Below are 21413 nucleotides of genomic sequence, written 5' to 3' on the forward strand. Positions count from 1 at the left end.
AGCAGGCCCATAGATAACTGGGCGAGCCTTCATAAATCAGATGTCCGGCTCGGGAGCTTTTAACGCCTAAAGAGCCGGTCCCACTCCGTCCTCGTTCTCTCCATGTTTGATACCCTTTTGTGCGAGCTAATGATGTTATCGACGGGCGAAGCCTCAAAGGATCTGTTGCGTCTCCGATGAAAACAGCCCGCCGTGTGTGTTCGGGTGTAAACTGATGGGGGGGAAGAAAAAAAAAGGTTTCTGCACGCTGAGATTTCTACATTGAATCACTTTAGTTCAGACATGAAACTACTGTGGACAGACAGGTTGAAATAACCAAACCCATTCCAGTGAATTGCAGTTTTTAAATCCAATCCAACTTTATATTATCAACACATTTAAAAGCAGCAGCAGTTGACTGCACAATTAGCACAGCAAAAACCTAAAGAAAAAACAGGAAGTTTACAAAAAAAACACAAAATAACGGCAATAAAAACAGGACAGAGAGAAAAATAAAAGCTTTCATACTGATTTTAAAAGCCAAGGAATAAGATTGTGTTTTTAAAAACAGGCAGTGTAAGGGCAGCCTAACATGCAGAGGCAACTCCTTCCACATTTTAATGGCTACAACTGCAAAAGCACAATCTCCCCTGAACTTCACCCTCGATCGTGGGACAACCAGAAGATGCTGATGGGTTGTGAGGTTATCAGAGGTCAGAGAGAGGTTGGAGGCCATTTAGTGATTTGGAGGCAAACCGTAAAATCTTAAGATTAATCCTAAAATAGACGGAAAGTCAATGAAGGGAGGCCAGGACGGGAGAAATGTGTTAACGCTTGCATGTTCCTGCTCAAAGACAAGCTGCTGCATTCAGGCGTTTGACGGCGGCCTGGCTGACACCAACATAGAGGACGTTACAGTAATCCAGTCGGTCTTAAAAGCACTAAAACAAAGAAAGACTTGACTTTAGCTAAAAGCCTCAGTTGGAAAAAGCTGCATTTGATCACTGAGTTTGTCTGTTTATCCAGTTTAAAGTCCATTATCACACAGATTTCTTACAGTGGGTGCTGAATATGGATTCAAGGAGGACGGGTTCGTAAAGGGGGGGGGCAGCACAGCTGGGACCCAATTTCAGAACCTCAGTTTTACTTTGAAGTGTAAAAACTTTAAAGCTATCAAAGATTTAATACCCTCAAGTCAGTACAACAAAGGTATTAAGTGGGCATCTTTCCGACTTTAAGGCAGGTATAGTTGAGTGTCGTCTGCATAACGGTGGAATAGGAAGTCGTACCTTTTAATGACGGGCCCTAAGAGGAGCAGATGTAGGGGAAAACATGACAGGGCCGAGGATGGCTCCTTGAAGGACTCCCCAAGGGAGAGGAGCTGAATACTAAATGGGGAACTGTGGCATGCAAATAGGAGCCATATTTGCAATAAATTAGGTTTGTTTGAAATTCAGGAATCCCTCAGATGAGTATATTTTAATATTAGTTTTAAGAATTTAACTAACTGAGATGTAAGAAACAGATTTCCTCAGAAATGTTTATTGTTTCTAACTCGTCCCTTGTGGCTGGTTTGGTAATGATAAAACTATACTTTAACTTATCAATCCTTTCTCCTTTGATGAATTTTGGAAACCAATATAAAACAATTACAAACCTACTGCTCTACTGACAACTCGATATCTTCCTCAGCTATTTTTTAACTAAATCTTTCCTCAAGTCTGGAAAATAGTTGAGAAGAGGTGAGTCCCACTGACCCCCACAGAGGATATTAAGGGTTAAAATGAAGATTTTGAAAGACTTAGAATATAAATTTTAACATAATATAGTTGAGACTCTCATAAATAAACCCAAGATCCTTGAACACAATATCTAGAATTTGAATCACTTAGATCTCTTAACTGAAATGAAATGTTTTTTAATTTCCCGTCATTTTGCAAAGACAGAGGATGTGCTCTGCTGGCTGCCACCTCGTGTGTGTTACATCACTAGAAAGCTCTGGACGTCCTCTCGACAGGACAGCAGGTCCCAGATCAGCTGCATGAATCTTGCTCGACTTGGAGGTTTACAAGGGACAAAAATGAAGGACATCTGCATACGTCAGTTCTTTAGTGACTTTCCAGTTCATGCAAGGATCTCTGTGAATTAACTGAATACAATTTATGAGCTCCGGCTCGTTCCAGAGGTCCTCTTTGATTAGTTATTTATAAATATTTAATCAATTAAATAATTTTTTTATCTATAATAAGGCGAAAATTGTTCCAAAATATAAAAATGCAATTAGGTTGTTCTGACAAGGCCCAGAGGAACACGTCCACATTAAAGGTGATCAGGACAACGTTTTGCATGCAGCGGAAACAATTACACACTGTAACCATAGCAACAGTTACACAGTGTCACACACTGTAACCATAGCAACAGTGACACAGTCAGAGCCTCTGTTTACAGTTGGTCGTGACGCCTCACCAAGCTAACGCTTATTTCCAACAGTGAGTGTCTCATCCCCTGAACACCACAAGCTGCAGGAAGTAGACCGATCCCCCTCTGACCCCACTGAGGCTTTGGATCAATCGATCGCCCTCCGATCGCTTCCTAGAACAGTTCACACATTGATGATCGCTGCTCGAGGGAGCGAGCCTGTGATCTGGAGCTTTTGTCCGTGATCTTGAGAAGCTCGCTGCTTCAGGCCGCAGTGACAGTAACGTTACACATGACCATTCATTAGTTTTTTCTGGTTGTCAAGCACACAGTGTTATTTATGTTGAATCTTGCTAGCATAGCGTTAGCTTTCTAGCAAGCAACAGTTTGGAGCAGAAATTGTTCCAGGTGTTAGTCAAACCCTCAGGCTTTACCAGGAAAACTCAGTTATAGCATGAAAATATAAAGTAATGGCCTTAATTTTTTCTCTTTGGTAAATGACCGCGGTATAAGCGTCCACGTGTTGATTCATTCCTGATAACAGACGCCTCACCTCACCTATTATTCCTTACACAGACAGTTGCTAAATCAGTAAAATAGTTTTTCAGTTATTATTTTGTGTCAAATGTTGATGTTTTTATTACAAAGCCGTGGAATAAGCGGCGTCCTTCATCACCCCATCGCCGTTCATTCTGCATTAACGATCAGCTTGCTGTACATTATTACTTAGTGACCATTAAATTCTACACCAAACATGCGGCCGGTGCAGCGTTGGAAGGACTCGAGTGATAAATCTGTGGTCTTGTCTCTTAAAATTTTCTTGAATATCTTACAGCCGGGTTTTGAGCGAGCTGGAGACGGGAGGCGACTTTTAATTACAATAAGCCAGACGTGATGAAAAGAAAAGAAAAGAGAGCCTTAGATAAAAGAAGAAACATTTCCAGTGTTTCTACGTCCAGAGCTCAGAGTCACAAAGATCAAACCCAAAGTGCAGGACTCTCTGTCAGGTCGGGAATGTCTGGACCAAGTTTCATTACGCCCCCTCCACCAGTTGTCCAGATATTTCACTCTGGACCAAAGTGTTGTACCGGCTGAGCGACATCACCACAGAGCCAGCGCGCTTAAGAAATTAATTGCATGCAAAGTTTCCAGAAGATCATCAGGGAGCTTCTGAGCGGTCCCTCTCCTGCTAATTATTTTTGCTAAACTCTCCTGGTTGTCTCCGTACGTCCTGCACGCACGGTGTTTCACTTTGATCCAAACTTTACAGACACTAGTCAGACATTGGTAACTGTTACGTAAGTGGAGGGACTTCATTAAAGCATTCATAATGAACTTTATTGCACTCACATTCACAGTGAAGAATCCCCTTCTGGGTTTTATCCTTTTAGTGAAGCACGGCCGGCTAATGGCTAGAATAAGCAAAGACAGGCCGGACCTATTAATGAAGACAATGCATTTTATGTAACAGGTGGAAAGTGTTGTAAAATGCAAATGAGCGCAGAGGATTAATGTAAAAATAATGGATCTCTGCATAGCTCGTGTATAGATAATGTATTTGTCTTATCCAACTGCGGCCTAAACATTAACATCAGGAGGAAATGGTGCACATTCATTAACGTGTGATACGACTGTGATGTTTTCTGAAGCACAAACTGCATCTCAAACACTCATTAAACATTGTTAAAGTCTGGTTTCATGAGGTAAGGTTTGAATGCCAGCTCTTAACTTTTACTTTGGGGTGTTTAAAAAGTCATGAAGTCGCTCCTCAGCCTGTGTTTGTCCTGCTCAGGCAGCAACACCGTGGAGCTTCTCTGTTTAGGGAAGTTTCACAAGACACTTTTAGCACTTTTAACTCGGTAAACCCACAAATTCCAGCTGAACCCGAGCACCACACTGATACATGACACGCAGTAGTAGCAGTGTGTCCTCTCATGTTAATTGGAAATAATCAAAAAACCCCAGAGCACATTAATATATCATCAGGCTCGTCAGACATTACTGTATCCGTGTCTCAATATTTTATCAGTGTGACTACATTTAGTCAAATCTGGGAAAAAAAAAAAAAAAAAGCAGAAATATTACATCCTTAAGCAACAGGATGTGCATTTCCCTAAAATGATTAACTGGAAAACAAACTAACTCTGTAGAAATCTCCTCCCTTCTTCCTGCTCGGCTCTTTCTTCCTGTTGACTGCAGGAAAAATCAGCGGCGATGATTCATTTCAGACTGTTTGACATAAGTAGGCACAGGTTCAGGTTGTCAGCTGAAAAGCTAATTTCTCATTAAATGAAAGATGAGTGTGATAATAATAGTGATTAACGTGAGTGTTGGACTGAATGTTACAGGGGAAGTGAAGGTCAGTGATGCTTCCTGTTGTGCACTCATGAAAAAGCACTTAATTTTCCTTTTAATGTTATTTTCTTCCAAAAAAAATGTGATTATTTCTTTAATCCCACCTGCATTTTTCCTTCTTTGTTCATATTGTTGTGCTCCTTCGTTTTTCTCCTGAACCCTGTGATCACAGTTTGACGAATACTAATGAAACTTTAAGAATGTTTCTAAAATTGCCACTTGTATATTAATGATTCAGTATCCTTAAAAGCCTAATTAATACACACCTATTGATGCTAATTGCCGTCATTAAACGGATGTAACACAACATTAAAAAGGCGGCGATACACTGCACGTTTTCAAACCTTGGTTTTTCTGTTTTAAAGAGAAAAAGACCACAGAAACAGTAAAAAGAACCAATAAATTCATTATAACTCTCATGTACATGCAGGAGCCCGATGGTGTATGTACAGAGACACTAACTGTAAATATGAAGCATGCCGTCCACATTTCCTTCACTTCACAATGAGCCAGGAATGTTGTCAGGAAGATAAATACTGAAGAACAGATTCCATGAAATCATTTGAACCGTCCTTCGCTGCAGCCTTCGGTCAGTCTTGTCTTTCTGTCCCGTCCTCCTCCAGCGGTGGGTTAGGGTTGTCCAGTGCTCAGTGTGACGCACGCAGTGACACTAAGCGGCCAATTACACACTTTGTTCATTCTCTCTGGTTGAATCACTGATTATTAGATTGTAGCCGACTCTTCTAACCACTTCTTCATTATCCTGAAGTGGCCCATTCTGCAAAATTAGTACTTTAAGTTTTGGTACTTTAAGTATATTAAGTGCAGGACTTTTACTTGTAACTAGGGCTTTTTTTTTTTTTTTTTAACAATACTAGAGTTAATACCCCATTCAGTACCTTTTATTTACCATGCATTTATCTTCATCAGACATCACAGGAGTGCAGCAAAGTGATACTTCAAGCTCGAAATACTCTATTTGTCCCTCTAATTTGAGGCAGCAGGCGTGCAAACATAGGCACACACACGATCAATTCATTTACACACACAAACTAATAATAATAATAATAATAATGAATAATATATGATGAATATGTTAGAATGACACAGAAGAATCACCAGTCAGGTCGAGGTAAAAAGAGGTAAATATAGAAGTAGAAATAAGAAATCAGTCTATGATGGGCTGAGCCGGCTTCTGGAGTAAAAACCAAACTTCCCTCCGCTTGTTTTAACTACAGACGATCTGAGACGTGTTCATGACGGCATTTTAAAACACACATTTAACTTGAGCATGAACGTGTTAGCGCCTGTGTACATGTACAAGTTGTAAAAACTATGATGATGGTTCCATTATGTGCATGATGGATGTGACAGGATCTATACAGAGTATTTAAAGAGCTTAACAAATGTCTCAGACCAGCTGTCATAGAAACGAGAAAAACACAAATATTTTAGAAATCTGTCAAAAACCTGTTTCAAATTAAACATTGTATTATTATTTATTAGACAAATAACAAACTGGAACAACTAAACAGTCCTTATTCACATGTTTTAACCAGAAATCTTAATATTTAGTTTGACCTCCCTGATTGTTTTCATGGACTTTTCCACCGTCTCTTTTGTTATTGAGCTCCAAATAGTTCCCAGCTGTTCCCTCAGACTTGCTTTGGATTAAATTAGTGTGTGATCTATTTTTTAAACCAATAAATCCCAGATCTGTTCGATAGGATTCAAGTCTGGACTTTGACTTGTCCAGTCCATCAGTTCCTCTACTCCAGATTCCTTTTACATCATTTCAAATCCATCATTGTGATTAAAGAGCTGCACATACTGGAGGATTAACCATCACAGGAACTAAAGAAATACTTTGGTAATCAGCAATACTGTTAATTTAGGGCAGGGGAGGCAAACACCTTCCACTGGGTGGAGGTCTGATACATTTGTTAAACACTGTAGGTTTATATTTGACAGTAAAGGAGCTTTAAACAACAACTGTGTTCTCTACACTGCAAAGAATTAACTTTAGAGAGCAGAAACACTCATGAGTGGAGTCACTGATGATCTAGTTTTCTTTTTTTTGTAGAAGAAGTTAGTGAACAACACCTTTTACTTTCTCTCATATTAAGGGATGTAAACCAGCACTTAAAGAGACTAAAGAGCCTTTTGTCTCAACATCATCTGTGTTTTCACTCTGGAAAGTTCTGGTGGTGTCTTGGCAGGTTAAACCTCCACCTCAGTCTCACACACACACACACACACACACACATGTGACTGTGAGCAAAACTACACAAATAGTGTTTTTCTTTTCTGAGCACTAAAAGGATCAAATGCTGTTTGAGAAGTCTGATGCTCCTTGGTCGACCCCTTGAAGCCCTTGGTGGTCTCACAAGTACTGACTGTATCTGATGCCTGTGTGTGCCGACAGTGTGTCCCGGTGGAAAGTTTGGCAAAGCCTGTGCCGAGACGTGTCTGTGCACCAACAACGGCACCTGTAACCCCATCGACGGCTCCTGTCAGTGCTACCCGGGGTGGATCGGCGAGGACTGCTCCAAACGTAAGATCTCTGCTCCTCACCTCAGCACTTACCGACCCCAGTCCTTCGGTTCCCAGAGCACGGCTGACTGAAATTATTACGTTTTGTTGAGGGAGGGGCAAAAAAACCAGGCTTAAAGCGATTACCCCTTTAGCTGTGACGTTAATGATCCATCTTAGATTGAACAGAGCGACCACACTCAGTCAGTCAGTGGGGGAGCTAATGAAGGCACAGAGCGTCCTGATCGCTGTCACGTCCGGTCCTCAGGCTGGTGACGCTTGTTAGTGTGTCTCAGTCTGTGTGCATTACTTCATCTTTGTCCCTCTGACTGTGTGTGTGTGTGTGTGTGTGTGTGTGTGTGTGTGTGTGTGTGTGTGTGTGTTAATGGGTGTTATTGGCAGCGTGTCCTCAGGGCTCGTGGGGCCCAGACTGCATCCACACATGTAACTGTCACAACGGAGCCCAGTGCAGCGCTACAGACGGCGAGTGCAACTGCAGCCCTGGATGGACGGGACTCTACTGTACTCAGCGTACGTCACACACACACACACACACACACACACACAGATCTAATAAGGGAAACAGTGATTCACTCCTTCTTGCAGTGGAGTCGCTGAGGTCTCCTGCCTTGAATATCTCATACCTGCACCTCCATCTGGTGGCCGACAGAGAAAAACACATGCTTCAGTCCTTCATCTAGAAGCCTAGAAACTCTGCTGGTGTCACCGTTCAAACGTTGTTAGACTTATTATTGAGTTGCTTATCTGTTCTTTCTAAAAATCTGATGCATAGAAGTATTTTAATAATGAGGGGATCATTATTAAAATACTGCTGTAAACCAGTCTGAAAACAAGCTCCTCAGTGTTTATCATTAGGGATCAGAAACACAAATGACTTTAAAGGAATAATTCAAAAGTTTGCATTGTTTTCTCCTCCATGTAACTTTGGTGTGTTTCTTTGTGAGCGTCATGTTGCTGCGTCAGCAGAAACGAGAAGCACACAGGACAGGTAACCTCTCCAGAGGTTCTCCGAGTGGAGCTTAAATCTGCCTGAAATGCAAACAGGGTTTGGTTCAGTCTGCAGAGATGATCCACTTTGGTTCCACTGCGACAGAACAGATTAGCCGATCTGAGGAAAGCTGCTTCCAAACACTCCTGCAGATTTGTGGATCATCTCTCAGGTCCTGAGTTAGAGGAGAGCAGCAGCTGATGGTGAGAAGTGGCTCTTGTAAGGACGTGCCGTTGTTGTGGGTTCCTCCTCAGGCTGTCCGACGGGTTTCTACGGCTCCCAGTGTGCCGAGGTGTGCCGCTGTCAGAACGGGGCGGACTGCGACCACATCTCCGGGGAGTGTTCCTGCAGGACGGGCTTCATCGGCCAGAGCTGTGAGCTCAGTGAGTCTGTCCACGTCCATGTGGTGTTGTTGTTAAGTGAAGACTATGATACCTGCAACAAATATATATATATATATGAGTATCAGGGTGAAAGGTGAACGGCCTCATCTTTTTAGGAGCTGGCATCATATTGTCATTATAACATGATTCTGATATCATGATGCAAAGTCTGTGCTCATATTTCAGCAATAATAAAAATGATGAGAAGAATTACAATCCTTTCATATTTCAGATTAAAGTGTGATTTAATGGTTAAACCAGTATTTATATGAGTCATGTAACATGATGATTCTGTATTTGTGTCATCAAGTAGAAGAAAACAAAGTGATCCCAGTTTGAAGTTTGAAGTTGAGACATTTCAGGCCAAAACATTTGAATTCTGCTTCCATAAAAAGTCCTAAATACGTATTCAGGTGTTTATTTTACTGCACTTTGTCTGTTTGCGTCTCACAGACGTTTTCTCAGACACAAACCCTCCAGTTCTGTTCCTCTCTATAATTTGAAAGCTTTTACAGAAAGGTTTGTTCATATGTCATTAAGGACGTTTTATTCCCAAAAACATGGCAAAACAAAATAGTTTTTTTTTATGGCTGTTGGCAGTTTTTCTGATTTATGGAGGAATACAAATGATTTCCTCTGTAATGTGTTTTTGCTCCAGTGTGTCAACAAAACATGCACTCGTGGTGGGAACGAGTGCATATTTAATTAGATAATGCCTCATTTGCATAGTTAAAGATAACATTTCAGCAAACTTGTAATACAAACAATAATCGTCTTCATGTGAGTAATCAGCTGAGGACGGTTCATGGTGAAATCTTTTCTTATATTTTTTATTTCTCCACCCTTTAAATGTGATATCGTTTCTTCTCCCTCTGTTTTGCAGCTGATTGACACATTAATATATACACATTAATGTCATAACATCAAATTCCACTCTGGTACAACATGGTGAGAGGAGGTTTCATCCACTGCTAAGTGTTGATAGAGAAGTGACTACAATAGAACTAAAGGACTGGTATATATATATTATGAGGATTACATCAATGATAGCAAAGTTAAAAAACATTTTGTTGAACCACAAATGAAGTCGGCACACTAAATAAATATAAACTGATGAAGTGGATTTTGCCGCAGCAAAAGAAAAGAGTGAAGAATGAATTCTGCACATTATCAGCAGCCAAGTGTGTTTTTTTTTTTTATCTTTATCAAAGTTTTCCTTCTGCACACTTTGTCTCAGTTTCATGTAAGATGGAGTAACGATGATGCAAGTGTTGGTGTAAGATGAAAGGCTGAAGGGACTCGGCCCACAAAGGGACGACGGAACTTTACCCAAAGTTAAAATGTTAATTGCGGTTTACAGCTGTGTAACATCTGCGGCGCTGTTAACCCTCTGCTCCCGCTCCCAGAGTGTCCTGCGGGGACGTTCGGCTACGGCTGCCAGCAGCTGTGCGAGTGCATGAACAACGCCACCTGCGACTACGTGACGGGAACCTGCTACTGCAGCATCGGCTTCAAAGGCATCCGCTGTGACCAGGGTGAGCTCTAATGGCTCCGCGGGGGATGATGCTGCTTTAGACGCAGGTTCAAATAGATGATAAAGAATAAGATGAGAGGGGAACACACACACACAGATTTTAGACATTAAACAGAAGATATAGAAAGATGCTTCTATAAGATGAAAGTTCTCTGATGTCTGATGGATTTGTCAGTGAGAAGCTTTTTGTCTTTCTCTCAGCAGATTTGTGAAGTTCCTCTTGTTTATCATGGTGTAATATGTTTTTCTGCTTTGATATAGTTGTGCTTTAAAATAGGATTCCTTCAAGACGGATATCTTTTTAGTTAGCACATGCAGACAAAGACAAACTAGGCAACATCTCATGGAGGACCCGTCTAAAGTCTGCTGCAGGTGCATCAGTCAGCAGCATTGAGTCATTTGTCTGTAAATTAAATATATTAAAAGATATATTTTAAAGCCATTAAGGCTCCCAGTTGTCGTTTCATAATGAATGCACTGAAAACAATAAAAATCCAGCCAACACAAATAAACAGTATCAACAATTGGGTTCATAAATATGGAATCAATATGTCTGCAGCCTTACTAGACCTGCATTTATGGTTGTGTTTGCAGTCGTGATACACTTACGCCAAAGTTATGTTCTTATTTTATCTACTACCTGTAGATTTAGGTTATTGTTTTCTAAGACAGAATGCAAAAAATAAAGGATAACTGCAATATTTTTAAACTTGGGCTCTATTTTTACATATTTTGGTGTCTAAATAACTATTAGACTAATATACCAGACTCTCATGACAAAAACAGAAGTTTTATCTCACAAAGCAAAGGAGTGCTGCTTCCTTATCAGTTAGTTTGTGTGACTGTGTGACTTTGGTGTTTTAAAGGGTTAGTTCAGATCCAACATAATAGAGTTAATATATAGTTAATATATAATATATGTAGATCGAGGCAGCAGTAGACCAGAAAATGTCTGTGAGGTAAAATCACTGTTTTTGTCAATGGAGTCTGGTGTGTGTGCAGAGAGCAATAAAACAGCTGTGTCTCTGTGCCACAGCTCATTTAGACACCAAAATATGTCAAAAATAACAAATCTATTCTGTACAACAACCACAGATTCAAGGAAGTGTGGTAGTCATTTGAGAACTTTTATTTTGAAACTGTAGAGAGGAAATTGATCAGTACATTAGGCTTTATGTAAAATCCTTGTTCTCTGTCCACGTTTTCCTCAGCGGCTCTGATGATGGAGGAGCTGAACCCCTACACCAAGATCAGCCCGGCTCTGGCATCAGAGCGCCAGTCAGCCGGCGCCGTCCTGGGCATCATCTTCCTGCTGCTGCTCATCATGGCCATGCTCGGCCTGGTCGTCTGGTTCCGCTATCGGCAGAGAGAGAAAGGCCACCACGTGCCGAGCGTCACCTACACGCCGGCCCTGCACATCAACTCCACCGACTACTCCCTCTCAGGTGAGACGTCCACATCTCTGGGTGTTTTCCTCTTTTCCTTCCAGGTGCTTTTCTCTCTGCACACATCCAGGCAGACTGGACAGCCTAAACAAGGACGGGGGCTGATTATTAATCTTATTGATGACTGGAAATTGGTTAGAGACACACAGTACTGCTGTGAATGGGCGGCAGCAGGAAAACTTTAGCCACTTAAAGAAGGTTTACACAGCCGTCTGACTGGGAACTGAATCTTTTCTCTCCCTCTGTTTGCTTGCTTCAAAGCCACCAGACTCCATTAACAAAAACAGTAATTTTAACCTCACAGAGCACGGGAGTTGCTGGACGACCACTGCCCCGATCAGTTAGTTTTAATTGTCTTATTGTGTGACTGTGGAGTTTTAAATGATTAGTTCAAATCCAAAGTAGCATGTCAGTTTCTTAGTCACAGCAGAATTAGACTTGCAACCCCCGTGATCAGCAACGTAAAATTACTATTTTTGTAAATGGAGTCTGGCAGCTTTGAAGAGAGCTTCTCAGTGCCTCCCATAACCCCACTTAAAAACATCCGAACTCTCCCTTTAACCTTCTATAAACCATAAACAGGTAAAGAAAATGACTCCTCCTGGTTCCAGTTGGAGTTCCTTCATTTTAATTTGCAGCTTTGGCCGATAAGGTAATAAGAACATGTGCTGATGTCGTGTGGTGACAGCAGGGCTGCAGTGCACAGGCTTGCTCTCCTCTGCAGAGTCCTCCCCCAGTAACAGCTCTCTAGGCCGCTGCTTCTCCAACCCCAGCTACCGCACCCTGGGGCCCTGCACCTACGCCGCACACTACGCCAAGCCGGACAAGAGGAGCTCCGCCAAGGTGGGTCCGAGGACTGAGTTTTCCAGCTCAAGCTCACTTATAGAGCCTCATATCCATCACACAGCAGGTGACCTGTCAGACTCACTTAATCTGAACATTCAAAAGGGGGGAAAAATGAAATTTGAATTAATTTCTGCTCTGTTTAGGCCTCGTTTTTAATCAATTAATATAACTTCTTGAAGGCTGAAGATAAAGAATTAGCAGTAGTGACAACACGATGATCTCAGTAACTTCTATAACTTGGTAGAAGAAGAGGAGACGTGAAGGAGGATTGTTCGCACACAACTTCAGGAAATGTTTAGTCCAGTTTGGCGTCACTGTAGTGGATCTCACACTCCCACAAAGGAAAAGAATCAAATACTAATGATAATAATAGTAGAAATGGTAATAAAGAGTGATAAACTTTATTTGTATAGCAGCTTTAATGCATTTATGACAAAGAAACAACAGGAGCTGCACATGAAATAGAACTAAAGTGAACATAACAACGTTTCCGTGAGGACACGATGTGTTCTGCACCCTCTGTAGGAATGTTTTTAGTGTCTGCTCTCTAACGTGTTGTCGTATGTTGTCCAGATGAAGGCGAAGAAGCGGTACAGGAACAGCGCTCCCGAGTGGGGGGCCTACTGTAACCTCAGCGAGCTGGGTCAGTCCCAGTTTCTCTCCCTTACCTGCTTCGTTTTGGTTTCTTTAACAACTTTAACTTTGACGCCTGGGTGTGTTATAAGAAATGAGCCTTTTCTGTCTTGTTGCTGTGCAGGTGTTTACTGCATCGACCGGCGCTACAGCTACCACGTGGAGCCGCGCTACAGAGGTACAGTGTGAGCTGGACTGAGCCAGTGCGACCTCGCCGACCTCTCGCTCCCCAGCCAATCCTCTCGCTCAAACAGCCCAGCCCTCAGCCAATGACTGCCTGTCTTGCATTTTGAACCCTCTGTGTTGAAAGTCACGCTGGACGTGGATCCAGCTGCACGTCCCATGTAACACGAGATGCTGCTGTAGAAACTCTCTGACACACCGAATCTGATCGCCTGTGACAGAAAACAGTATGTTTGAGCTCAGTGTAAAGATACTGAAGCCTGTAGGTGAACAGAAAGACGTCCACCTCATAAAGTTATGAAGATTCCGCCCTATTTGTACATATCCTGGTGTCTAAATGAGTGGTAGGTACTAAAAGTGTTGGAATTGGTCCAGTAGATCACCTCAGCCAGCAGCCATGAAAAGGCTGCAATGGCACCTGATCACAGTAGGTCCACTAAAAGAGCTTGTTCTAAGTGTGTGACAGCATCATGGAAAGGATCCCTACAGAGAGAGACCTGGAAGATCCTTTTGGTTTAACCACAAACAGCCGTTATATCGCTCTCTGCACACACACCAGACTCCATTCAGAAAAACAGTAATTTTACACAGGAGTCGCTGGTCTAATGCTGCCTCCATCAGTTAGTTTGTTTGTGTGATTGTTTGACTTTGGTGTTTCAAACGTTTAGTTCAGATCCACCACAATAATTGTGTAACACTCAATAACACAAACAAACAAACTAATCAAAGCAGCTTTAGTCCAGCAACTCCCATAATGCTGCGAGGTAAAATTCCTGTTTTTGTCAGTGGAGTCTGGTGGGTTTGCGGAGAGGAATATAACACCTGTGTCTGCTTAAACTAAAAGCCCAAATTATGAGAAAACAATTTTTTAATGAATTAAATGTGGTTAAATGTGCAGCATTAAACCCTCCAGATCCAAACCTGTACCTGAATGCTCTCTCTTCCTTGAATGCAATGACTGTGATTGTTTTGATGTGACTGACATGAACCAGCAGGTGCTTACAGGTGTGTTTGTGTCTCTGCAGGATGAACCCAACTCTCTCCTCTGTGTTGTCCCTCCCTGCGGGGGGGAGCTCCTCCTCCTCCTCCTCCTCCTCCTCTGGCCTGCTTTCACCCTCCAATCACTCCCAAAACTCGCCCGGAGAATCTCTCCCTCACACTTAACGAATGCTTTGTTGTTGTTTTAACCTTAACTGCCGTTGAATGCTGATGTTGTTGTTGATGTAACCTTTACTTTAATCTGTGTGTTTCCTAAAGTCCACTGATATTCTACATTTTTATTCCTTACAACAAATCCCATGAAAATAAAGCAGCTGTGAATTGATCTGCATCCATCATGCTGCCCCCCCAAACATTCACCAGAGCTCCAAATGTGGATTAATCCGCCGCTGAAAATAGTCCCAAACAAATGCACCCTTTCCTACTACGAGCAGCAGCTTTAGGAATCAGAAACTATAAGTGACCTGTTTTTAAAGATTCAGGAGGAACCGATGGGCTCAAAGCCGAGAACAAAGGACGGTTTTCTGTTCATGGGATTTGTTGTCGAAATCAGAAACATGTATAGAATATATAAATTATTCTGAAAAGCAGAAATGTAATTTGTCATGACAGCGAGGGTGATGAACCAGGAAATGATGAAACATGACAAAATGCTCTCTAACTTTTCATCAGTAAATGAAAAAGCAGCGCTGTTGTGCAGTTTTGAGAACAATTTTGGGTTAGAAAAGGATTTTAAAAGATTCTGTGTTTGTAGTCTTGACTTTTAGGGGAGAACATCATTCTTAAATTGATATTAAAATATGTAACTCAGAGGTAGCAGCAGTTAAGCGTTGCTGTGGAGACCTTTAATGGGGATTTCGAGCATCACTGCTGAGTTCAGCCTCCAAGTTTTCCTCACCGAGCGTCTCTTTTTCCTTCTAGACTACATGAAGGGCTCCTTGTCCAGCACCTGCTCCCTGAACAGTGAAAACCCGTACGCCACCATCAACGACCCGCCGGGGCTGTGCAAACACTCAGAGAGCAGCTACGTGGAGATGAAATCGCCGGCTCACCACGACCACATGACGCACTGCTGCTCTGCCGCCATCATCACCACCACCACCACCACCACCGCACCCGCCAAGAACGTCTACGACATGGGTACGCCTCAGGCCACAGGGGGGGGGGGCGTTAGCTTTAATATTAATTAGATTATTTTCTGTATTTTTCTCCTGCTTTTTTCTCTAAATCCTAGAAAATTGATGACGAGCACACTGTCACACAACATATTGATCTTTTGAGGATCTGATCAGTGCAGTCTGAGAGATATTATGAAATCCTTGTCAGACTAATTGTCATTCCAGTATTTACACAATGGAAAGATTAGTTTGTGAGATATGCTGCTTTGAGTTTTTGATCTGTATGACCGCACCTGTAGCACCGTAGGCTACCTGAGAGTCTGATCCCTGTCTGGCTGGACTGTTTGCTGCATGTCAGCCTCCGTCAGGCCTAAAATCCAAAGAACAATCTGTACAAAACACAAAAAAAACAGTCTGTCTGTGAAGCTACAGCCGGGAGTTAGCTTAGCTTAGCTTAGCTTAGCTTAGCACAAAGACTTGAAACAGAGGAAACCAGCCAGACGTGCTCTGTCCAAAGATAACAAACACACCTACTAACTCATGAACTAACATCTAATTTCTCATTTGTCTGATCTGGACAAAAACGTGAAAACAACACTTTCAATCAATCAATCTTTATTTTATATTTATATCTTTAAGAGCAGGTCAGACCAAACTCTTAAATTAAGAAAGATTCAAGAATCCCCACATGAGCAGCATCAGATTTTGTGGTAAAACAGCAAATTGTGCAATTATGTGTTTTTAAATCGGTTGACAGCGCTGAATAATATAAAACTGTGAAAAACAGCACATTCTCACATTTGAGAAGTGAATGTTTGACTTGAATTCCTCCTCCGTCTCCCAGAACCAACCATCAGTATCGTCCAGGGCGCCGGCGGCGTGGTGGTTCCCAGTTACCCTCAGAACCCGTACGACCTGCCCAGGAACAGCCACATCCCGAGCCACTACGACCTGCTGCCTGTGCGCCCCAGCCCGTCTCACAGCCACAGCCTCACCCTGCACAGCCACAGCCCCCCGCTGCCCGGCAGCCCCACCAGCTCGCTGCTCTAGACCCCCACCACCACCACCACCACCACCTGTCCTGTCCCCCCTCCCAGCAGCCAGACTGGACACTGGACCAGGGAACTGTGGACTGGGACGAAACGTGAGAAGATCCATGTAGTTTCTGATGGGTGAGTGTGGGCGGACATCCAGAAGACATGAGGACACGAGGACATATTTTGTTGGGATTACTATTTATTAATTATTTATGATTTATCATTTATTCGTGTGTGTGTGTGTGTGTGTGTGTGTGTGTGAACGGGGTGAAAATCAGCTTCTCGCAGAGCTCAGACTGCTGTTTGATATTTTAACCGCTGTATTATATCCAAACTGTTCGAGCTGTTTTTGTGCCAGTTGATGAAACATATTTGTGTTGTCTTGTAAATTCCCCCTCATCAACAAAAACGCCAACAGAGGGAATTCTACACGTACACACGCACACAAGTACAGCCTACCTTTTTTTCATGGTACGCTCATCTCTCCATCTTTTTTAACACGTCCTGAGTCAGACGGCGGAACGTCGAAGGCGAGAAGACAAGAAGAACAAAGTGACTGAGTTACTCGTGTAGCTGCGCGTACAGCAGACGAGCATGAAGTCCACGTCTCACCTGGATTCGGTGGATCCACCGAGCATCAAACGGTCGATATGACTCTGGAGAAAAGGTGCTCACTACTCACTACTGAGGACAAAGAAAAACATGTGAACAAATGCACACAAACTGCAGTCTAGTCAGACTTCCTCTACCTGTATAGTTCTGGTATTTTTACACATCATTTCTTATTTTTCCGGTTTACATATTTAAAGATCCTGCAGGGGGGATCCATATTTTCTCTTTAAAGAATTATCTTTTTGTATGTACTGTAGACAAAGTGGTGTATTGGCTGTACACTTACTGTACACTAGTGATGATTATTATTATTGTGAGTTTATTTTGTTGTGTCGAGCTTAATACACATGCATGCCAAAGATTATTCAAAATATAATAGTTAGCCAGGAAATACCCTTCTTATGTCCTTTGGTGCAAACGGATTATTGCCATCTGACTGTCTCAACATGGGAGCCACTCCAATCTGAAACACGCTTTTTGGAAAATGCACTGTAGGGGATATTTTCATAATTACTGGTTAATTGTTCGGCCAATAAAATGTCTTTAAAATAGTGAAAAATGTCCAACAAACGTCCGTGAAGACGTCTGTAAATGTCTTGTTTTATCACATGAGGGGGAAAAAAAGCCTAAAATTTTGCCTGAAAAATGACTCAAATGTAAAATATGTGACATTTCTGCATCAAAATGTCTAAAAACGACGACTAGACCTATATTACATATTTTATTACATTAACCCATAAGTTTCCAACAATGTTAAAACCCAGAGAAAAACATACATTTATATTCATGTAGCTCACTATGATGCCACGAGGCTGATGCGTACAGTAACGTTAAAACAACGTTCAACGAGTTCTTTTAAAGATTATTGTTTTGACCACAGATGACGGATGTTTGATTACCACACGGCTGAAGTTACCTCCAGCAGCCGTATGAGCAGTCGACTCATCGAATCGTAGGTTAGCAAGTTAACACTCCAGCTAACGTTACCTGGAGCTGTTTAATAAGATTTAAACGACATAATGTGAATAAACGTACGTGAATAAAGACTTTATTACCTCGTCTGTGGACATGATTTCTAACCGATTCATGTCGTGACAGATTTTCACAGGCAATGGTGGTGAAAACATTAACTCCCATGATCTCACGCTGCTACATCAAACTACATCTTTTGTTATTGCTTTGATCGAGAGACCCCTAGTGGTCAGAAATTACTTGCTCTGCATTTAAAAGATTTAAAATCATTTATCAAAATAGTAGCAACAGTTTTTCAGTTGAATTAAATGACTTCTCGTCGCAGCTTTTTATTTTGTGACACATTTCCGATGAAAATACCAGTGACCGTCAAAGATTTCAATAGTTAGATTTACTTTAATTTACTTTCTATTTACTTTTACCTCCTCGACACTAATGTCATCACAGAATCGCTAGATTTCTGTTCCCAAACACAATGAAAATGTTTTTCTAATCTTGTGGAAACTATTTCTCACGTTACATATGAAATAGAGCGAAATCCTGCTAAATTTTTCAGGTCAGTTATGTTTAAAATGTCGTTAATTATACCATGGCAAATAGCAATAACAGGACATGTTGACAATCAGATGTGAACAGCTTTGTTTTATCATGTACTTGGTTTCCTACTTTTCTTCCATTTGCTTCAACTTTATCTCTTGCTTGTATGTCTTTAATTCAGCTTTGATCCAAATAATACTTTCAGCTTCAGTAGATGTATCGAGTGCTGCTTGTTGGTCTTTTTGTTTGAAGCCCTAAACTCAATAAAGTTGTCATAGCTCAGGGGAGTGGTGTCATGTCTTGTTAGCAGCTGTTGTTTATTAATCATAACATGTTACTTCGCACTTTTATTTAAGAGAAGCAGCCCAAACTGATTGTAAGAACATTTGAACCATTACTGATATACATTTGTGTGTCATCTGCATAATGGTGGTTTTCGACATTATGTTGACTGATGATATTGTCCCAAAGTATTGCTGTATGAAGACAAAAAAGCCCAGAATGCTTCCTTGAGGGACTCCATCATCAACATCAACTCATTTATTTATTATTCATTGATTTATCAGCTCAGTGAACATTTTCCTGATGAGTTTCTGCTCTCAGTCTCTAGTTTACAGTCTTCTTCAGCACAGCAGGATGTTCATTTAGTAACTTATGGTCCCATTTAGAGGAAGATAGACCAGGAAGAAGGGTTGGGGGGGTTTAGGGCGGGAGGCTACCTTATGACACCAAGAAACCAAGAATGACGACGCCCATAAATTGACAAACCACTTTCTTATTCACAGTCTATGTTTGGTTCGCAGTAAAAGCTCCTCGTGGTTTCTCTGATCGATTTGAGCAACTGTAAATTATGCAAATCACACAGATGTATAGAGAACTGCTCAGTGGCAACAGGAAGCCACTGACCTTGGCATTATGTCTCCGGCTAACTTCCAGTTGAATTTGAATGAGGATAAAATGATTTAACTTTGCATTAGACTGGATCAGTTTCATTATGACTGTGTGGGTTGTGACGCTCAAAAAAAAAATGTATCCACTGATTTATAAGATGTCTCTTTCACAATCTAACTTAGTGTTTGTTTTTTTAGTAACATCTCTGTGTTTTTCTTGTCAAGTAAAAAAGTCTTGAGCGGAAAATGTTTACTGAGCCCATCTGAGGGCTCTGAAGACCCACACAGGTGTTTCCTCTTATTTGGACTGATTAGACCTCTTAGTTCAGGTAATCTGGGGAGCTGAAGTGTGTCCCAGCATCTCTCTGCTCTGCTTCAAGCAGCACTCACGTCTCATCAGCTTAAATAACACCAGTGGGACATCGTTCTGCTTAATTAGCTGATTTAGTGGCACTTTATCTCGTGGCTCCTGTGCTTCCTCAGTCAATTTTCTGGAGAGGACTTTGTAATTTGGTACTAATGAAAGAGAAACTGGAGATAATGTTCTCAGACAGTCCACAAAGTAGGTACCTGCTCATTTAATTTGAGTTTGTGAGAAGGAAAAAGTCAGTTATATAGACATATACACATTAAATAGATACAGCTGGGTGGAGGGTTTAGGTGGGAGATCACTGATTAATCAAATTGTTTGTTAGTTTTGTCAAATTAGTCAAAATTTACCAAAAAAACATCTTTAAATTGTTTGTATTGTCGAATAAACTGTCAAAGATAATCAACACACCGTCTGAAAAGCTGAAGCCTTTTGAAATGTCGTTTTTGCTCCATTAATAATCTTTAATCAAAAATGTTAACAATTACTAGTCTGTGAAGAAACTAATTATTTCTGCTCAGATCTGAATTAAAACCCTTTCAAATCAAATTAAAAATTGGAAATGTTTAGCGGCGTGCTATCCTCTTATTTAAAACGTCTTATTTTCACCACAATTACGAAATAAATGAGATGACGTAACAACAGGACAAGTAAAATCCAAGATGGTGTAAAGGTTTATGACTGGTGCGCTTTATTAAGATGAACTGATAACTTAAGATATAGACACAATTGTACAATTTATCAATCTGTACAAAACATAAAACCATTCATTTTGACCCCCCTCTCACATTTAACCCTCCAGATTCATTGAAATGACATCATTTCACTCTTTTACACGTTTACACTGGAATTACAGTCAGTTATAGAATTCAATATAGTAAAAAAAAAAAAAAAAAAGAAATCAAAACACACTAAAAAAAAAAAAAAAAACACACAGAACAATGGATGTACATGAAACAGTCAAATCATATTTTCAGAAAAACAAACGGAATCACTTCTTCGACAGATTGCCAGCTAGAGAGTCTGAAGAGGCTCAGCTGGCGGCGCCGTCTCTTCCCAACATAAACGCCGTCGGCACTGCCAGCCAGGCCTGCTCGCTCGCTCGCTCCACGGCTACCGATCTACACTCTGCCTCTAAACACACACATGCACACACACCAAGATCAGGCATCGTATATGTCTGCTAACACCACCACGCACTGACACGGCTATGGCCTGGGAATCGGAAACAGAACACACACTCGGGGGGTGGGGGGAGTTTTTAGCTAGTAGGTTGTTAGCGAGGCATCTGTCAGTTTACAGGCTGGACTGGGCACAACAGTTAACTTGTTTAGCATGTCACACTAGTTAGCCAAGCCTAAACCCTTCTGCAGATTTCATGGACAGTAATGACAATGTCAGCTACATAAGGCGATACGACGTGGAGTTGCGGTCGTACAGAAAGCCATGCATTGTGTTGAAGTCAGAGGCAGCTCGGTGTACGTAGGCTTAATGTGACGGGGACGACGCGGCCGTCCGTCTCCTCCAGGGACAGACGGAGCAAGGTTATTGGTTAAGGAGG

At 41.6% G+C, this 21413-nt stretch overlaps 1 protein-coding gene across 3 annotated transcripts in view; it reads left to right on the plus strand.

Annotated features, from left to right (window-relative positions):
• LOC139199894 (multiple epidermal growth factor-like domains protein 11) overlaps window positions 1–16484 on the plus strand; it is a 111103-nt gene extending 94619 nt beyond the window's left edge. Inside the window, exons 15-25 of one of the 3 annotated variants that reach the window (XM_070829101.1) lie at window positions 7178–7306; window positions 7687–7815; window positions 8548–8676; window positions 10083–10211; window positions 11422–11676; window positions 12162–12170; window positions 12344–12498; window positions 13075–13144; window positions 13259–13312; window positions 15238–15456; window positions 16279–16484. In XM_070829101.1, the coding sequence (XP_070685202.1) occupies window positions 7178–7306; window positions 7687–7815; window positions 8548–8676; window positions 10083–10211; window positions 11422–11676; window positions 12162–12170; window positions 12344–12498; window positions 13075–13144; window positions 13259–13312; window positions 15238–15456; window positions 16279–16484 (1484 nt within the window). The remainder of the gene's footprint in view (window positions 1–7177; window positions 7307–7686; window positions 7816–8547; window positions 8677–10082; window positions 10212–11421; window positions 11677–12161; window positions 12171–12343; window positions 12499–13074; window positions 13145–13258; window positions 13313–15237; window positions 15457–16278) is intronic. The other 2 variants (XM_070829094.1, XM_070829110.1) reach the window with 2 other exon arrangements.
• Window positions 16485–21413: the final 4929 nt, after the last annotated feature.

The sequence above is a fragment of the Pempheris klunzingeri genome, chromosome 1 (assembly GCF_042242105.1).
Source record: "Pempheris klunzingeri isolate RE-2024b chromosome 1, fPemKlu1.hap1, whole genome shotgun sequence".
NCBI classification, from domain to species: Eukaryota; Metazoa; Chordata; class Actinopteri; order Acropomatiformes; family Pempheridae; genus Pempheris; species Pempheris klunzingeri.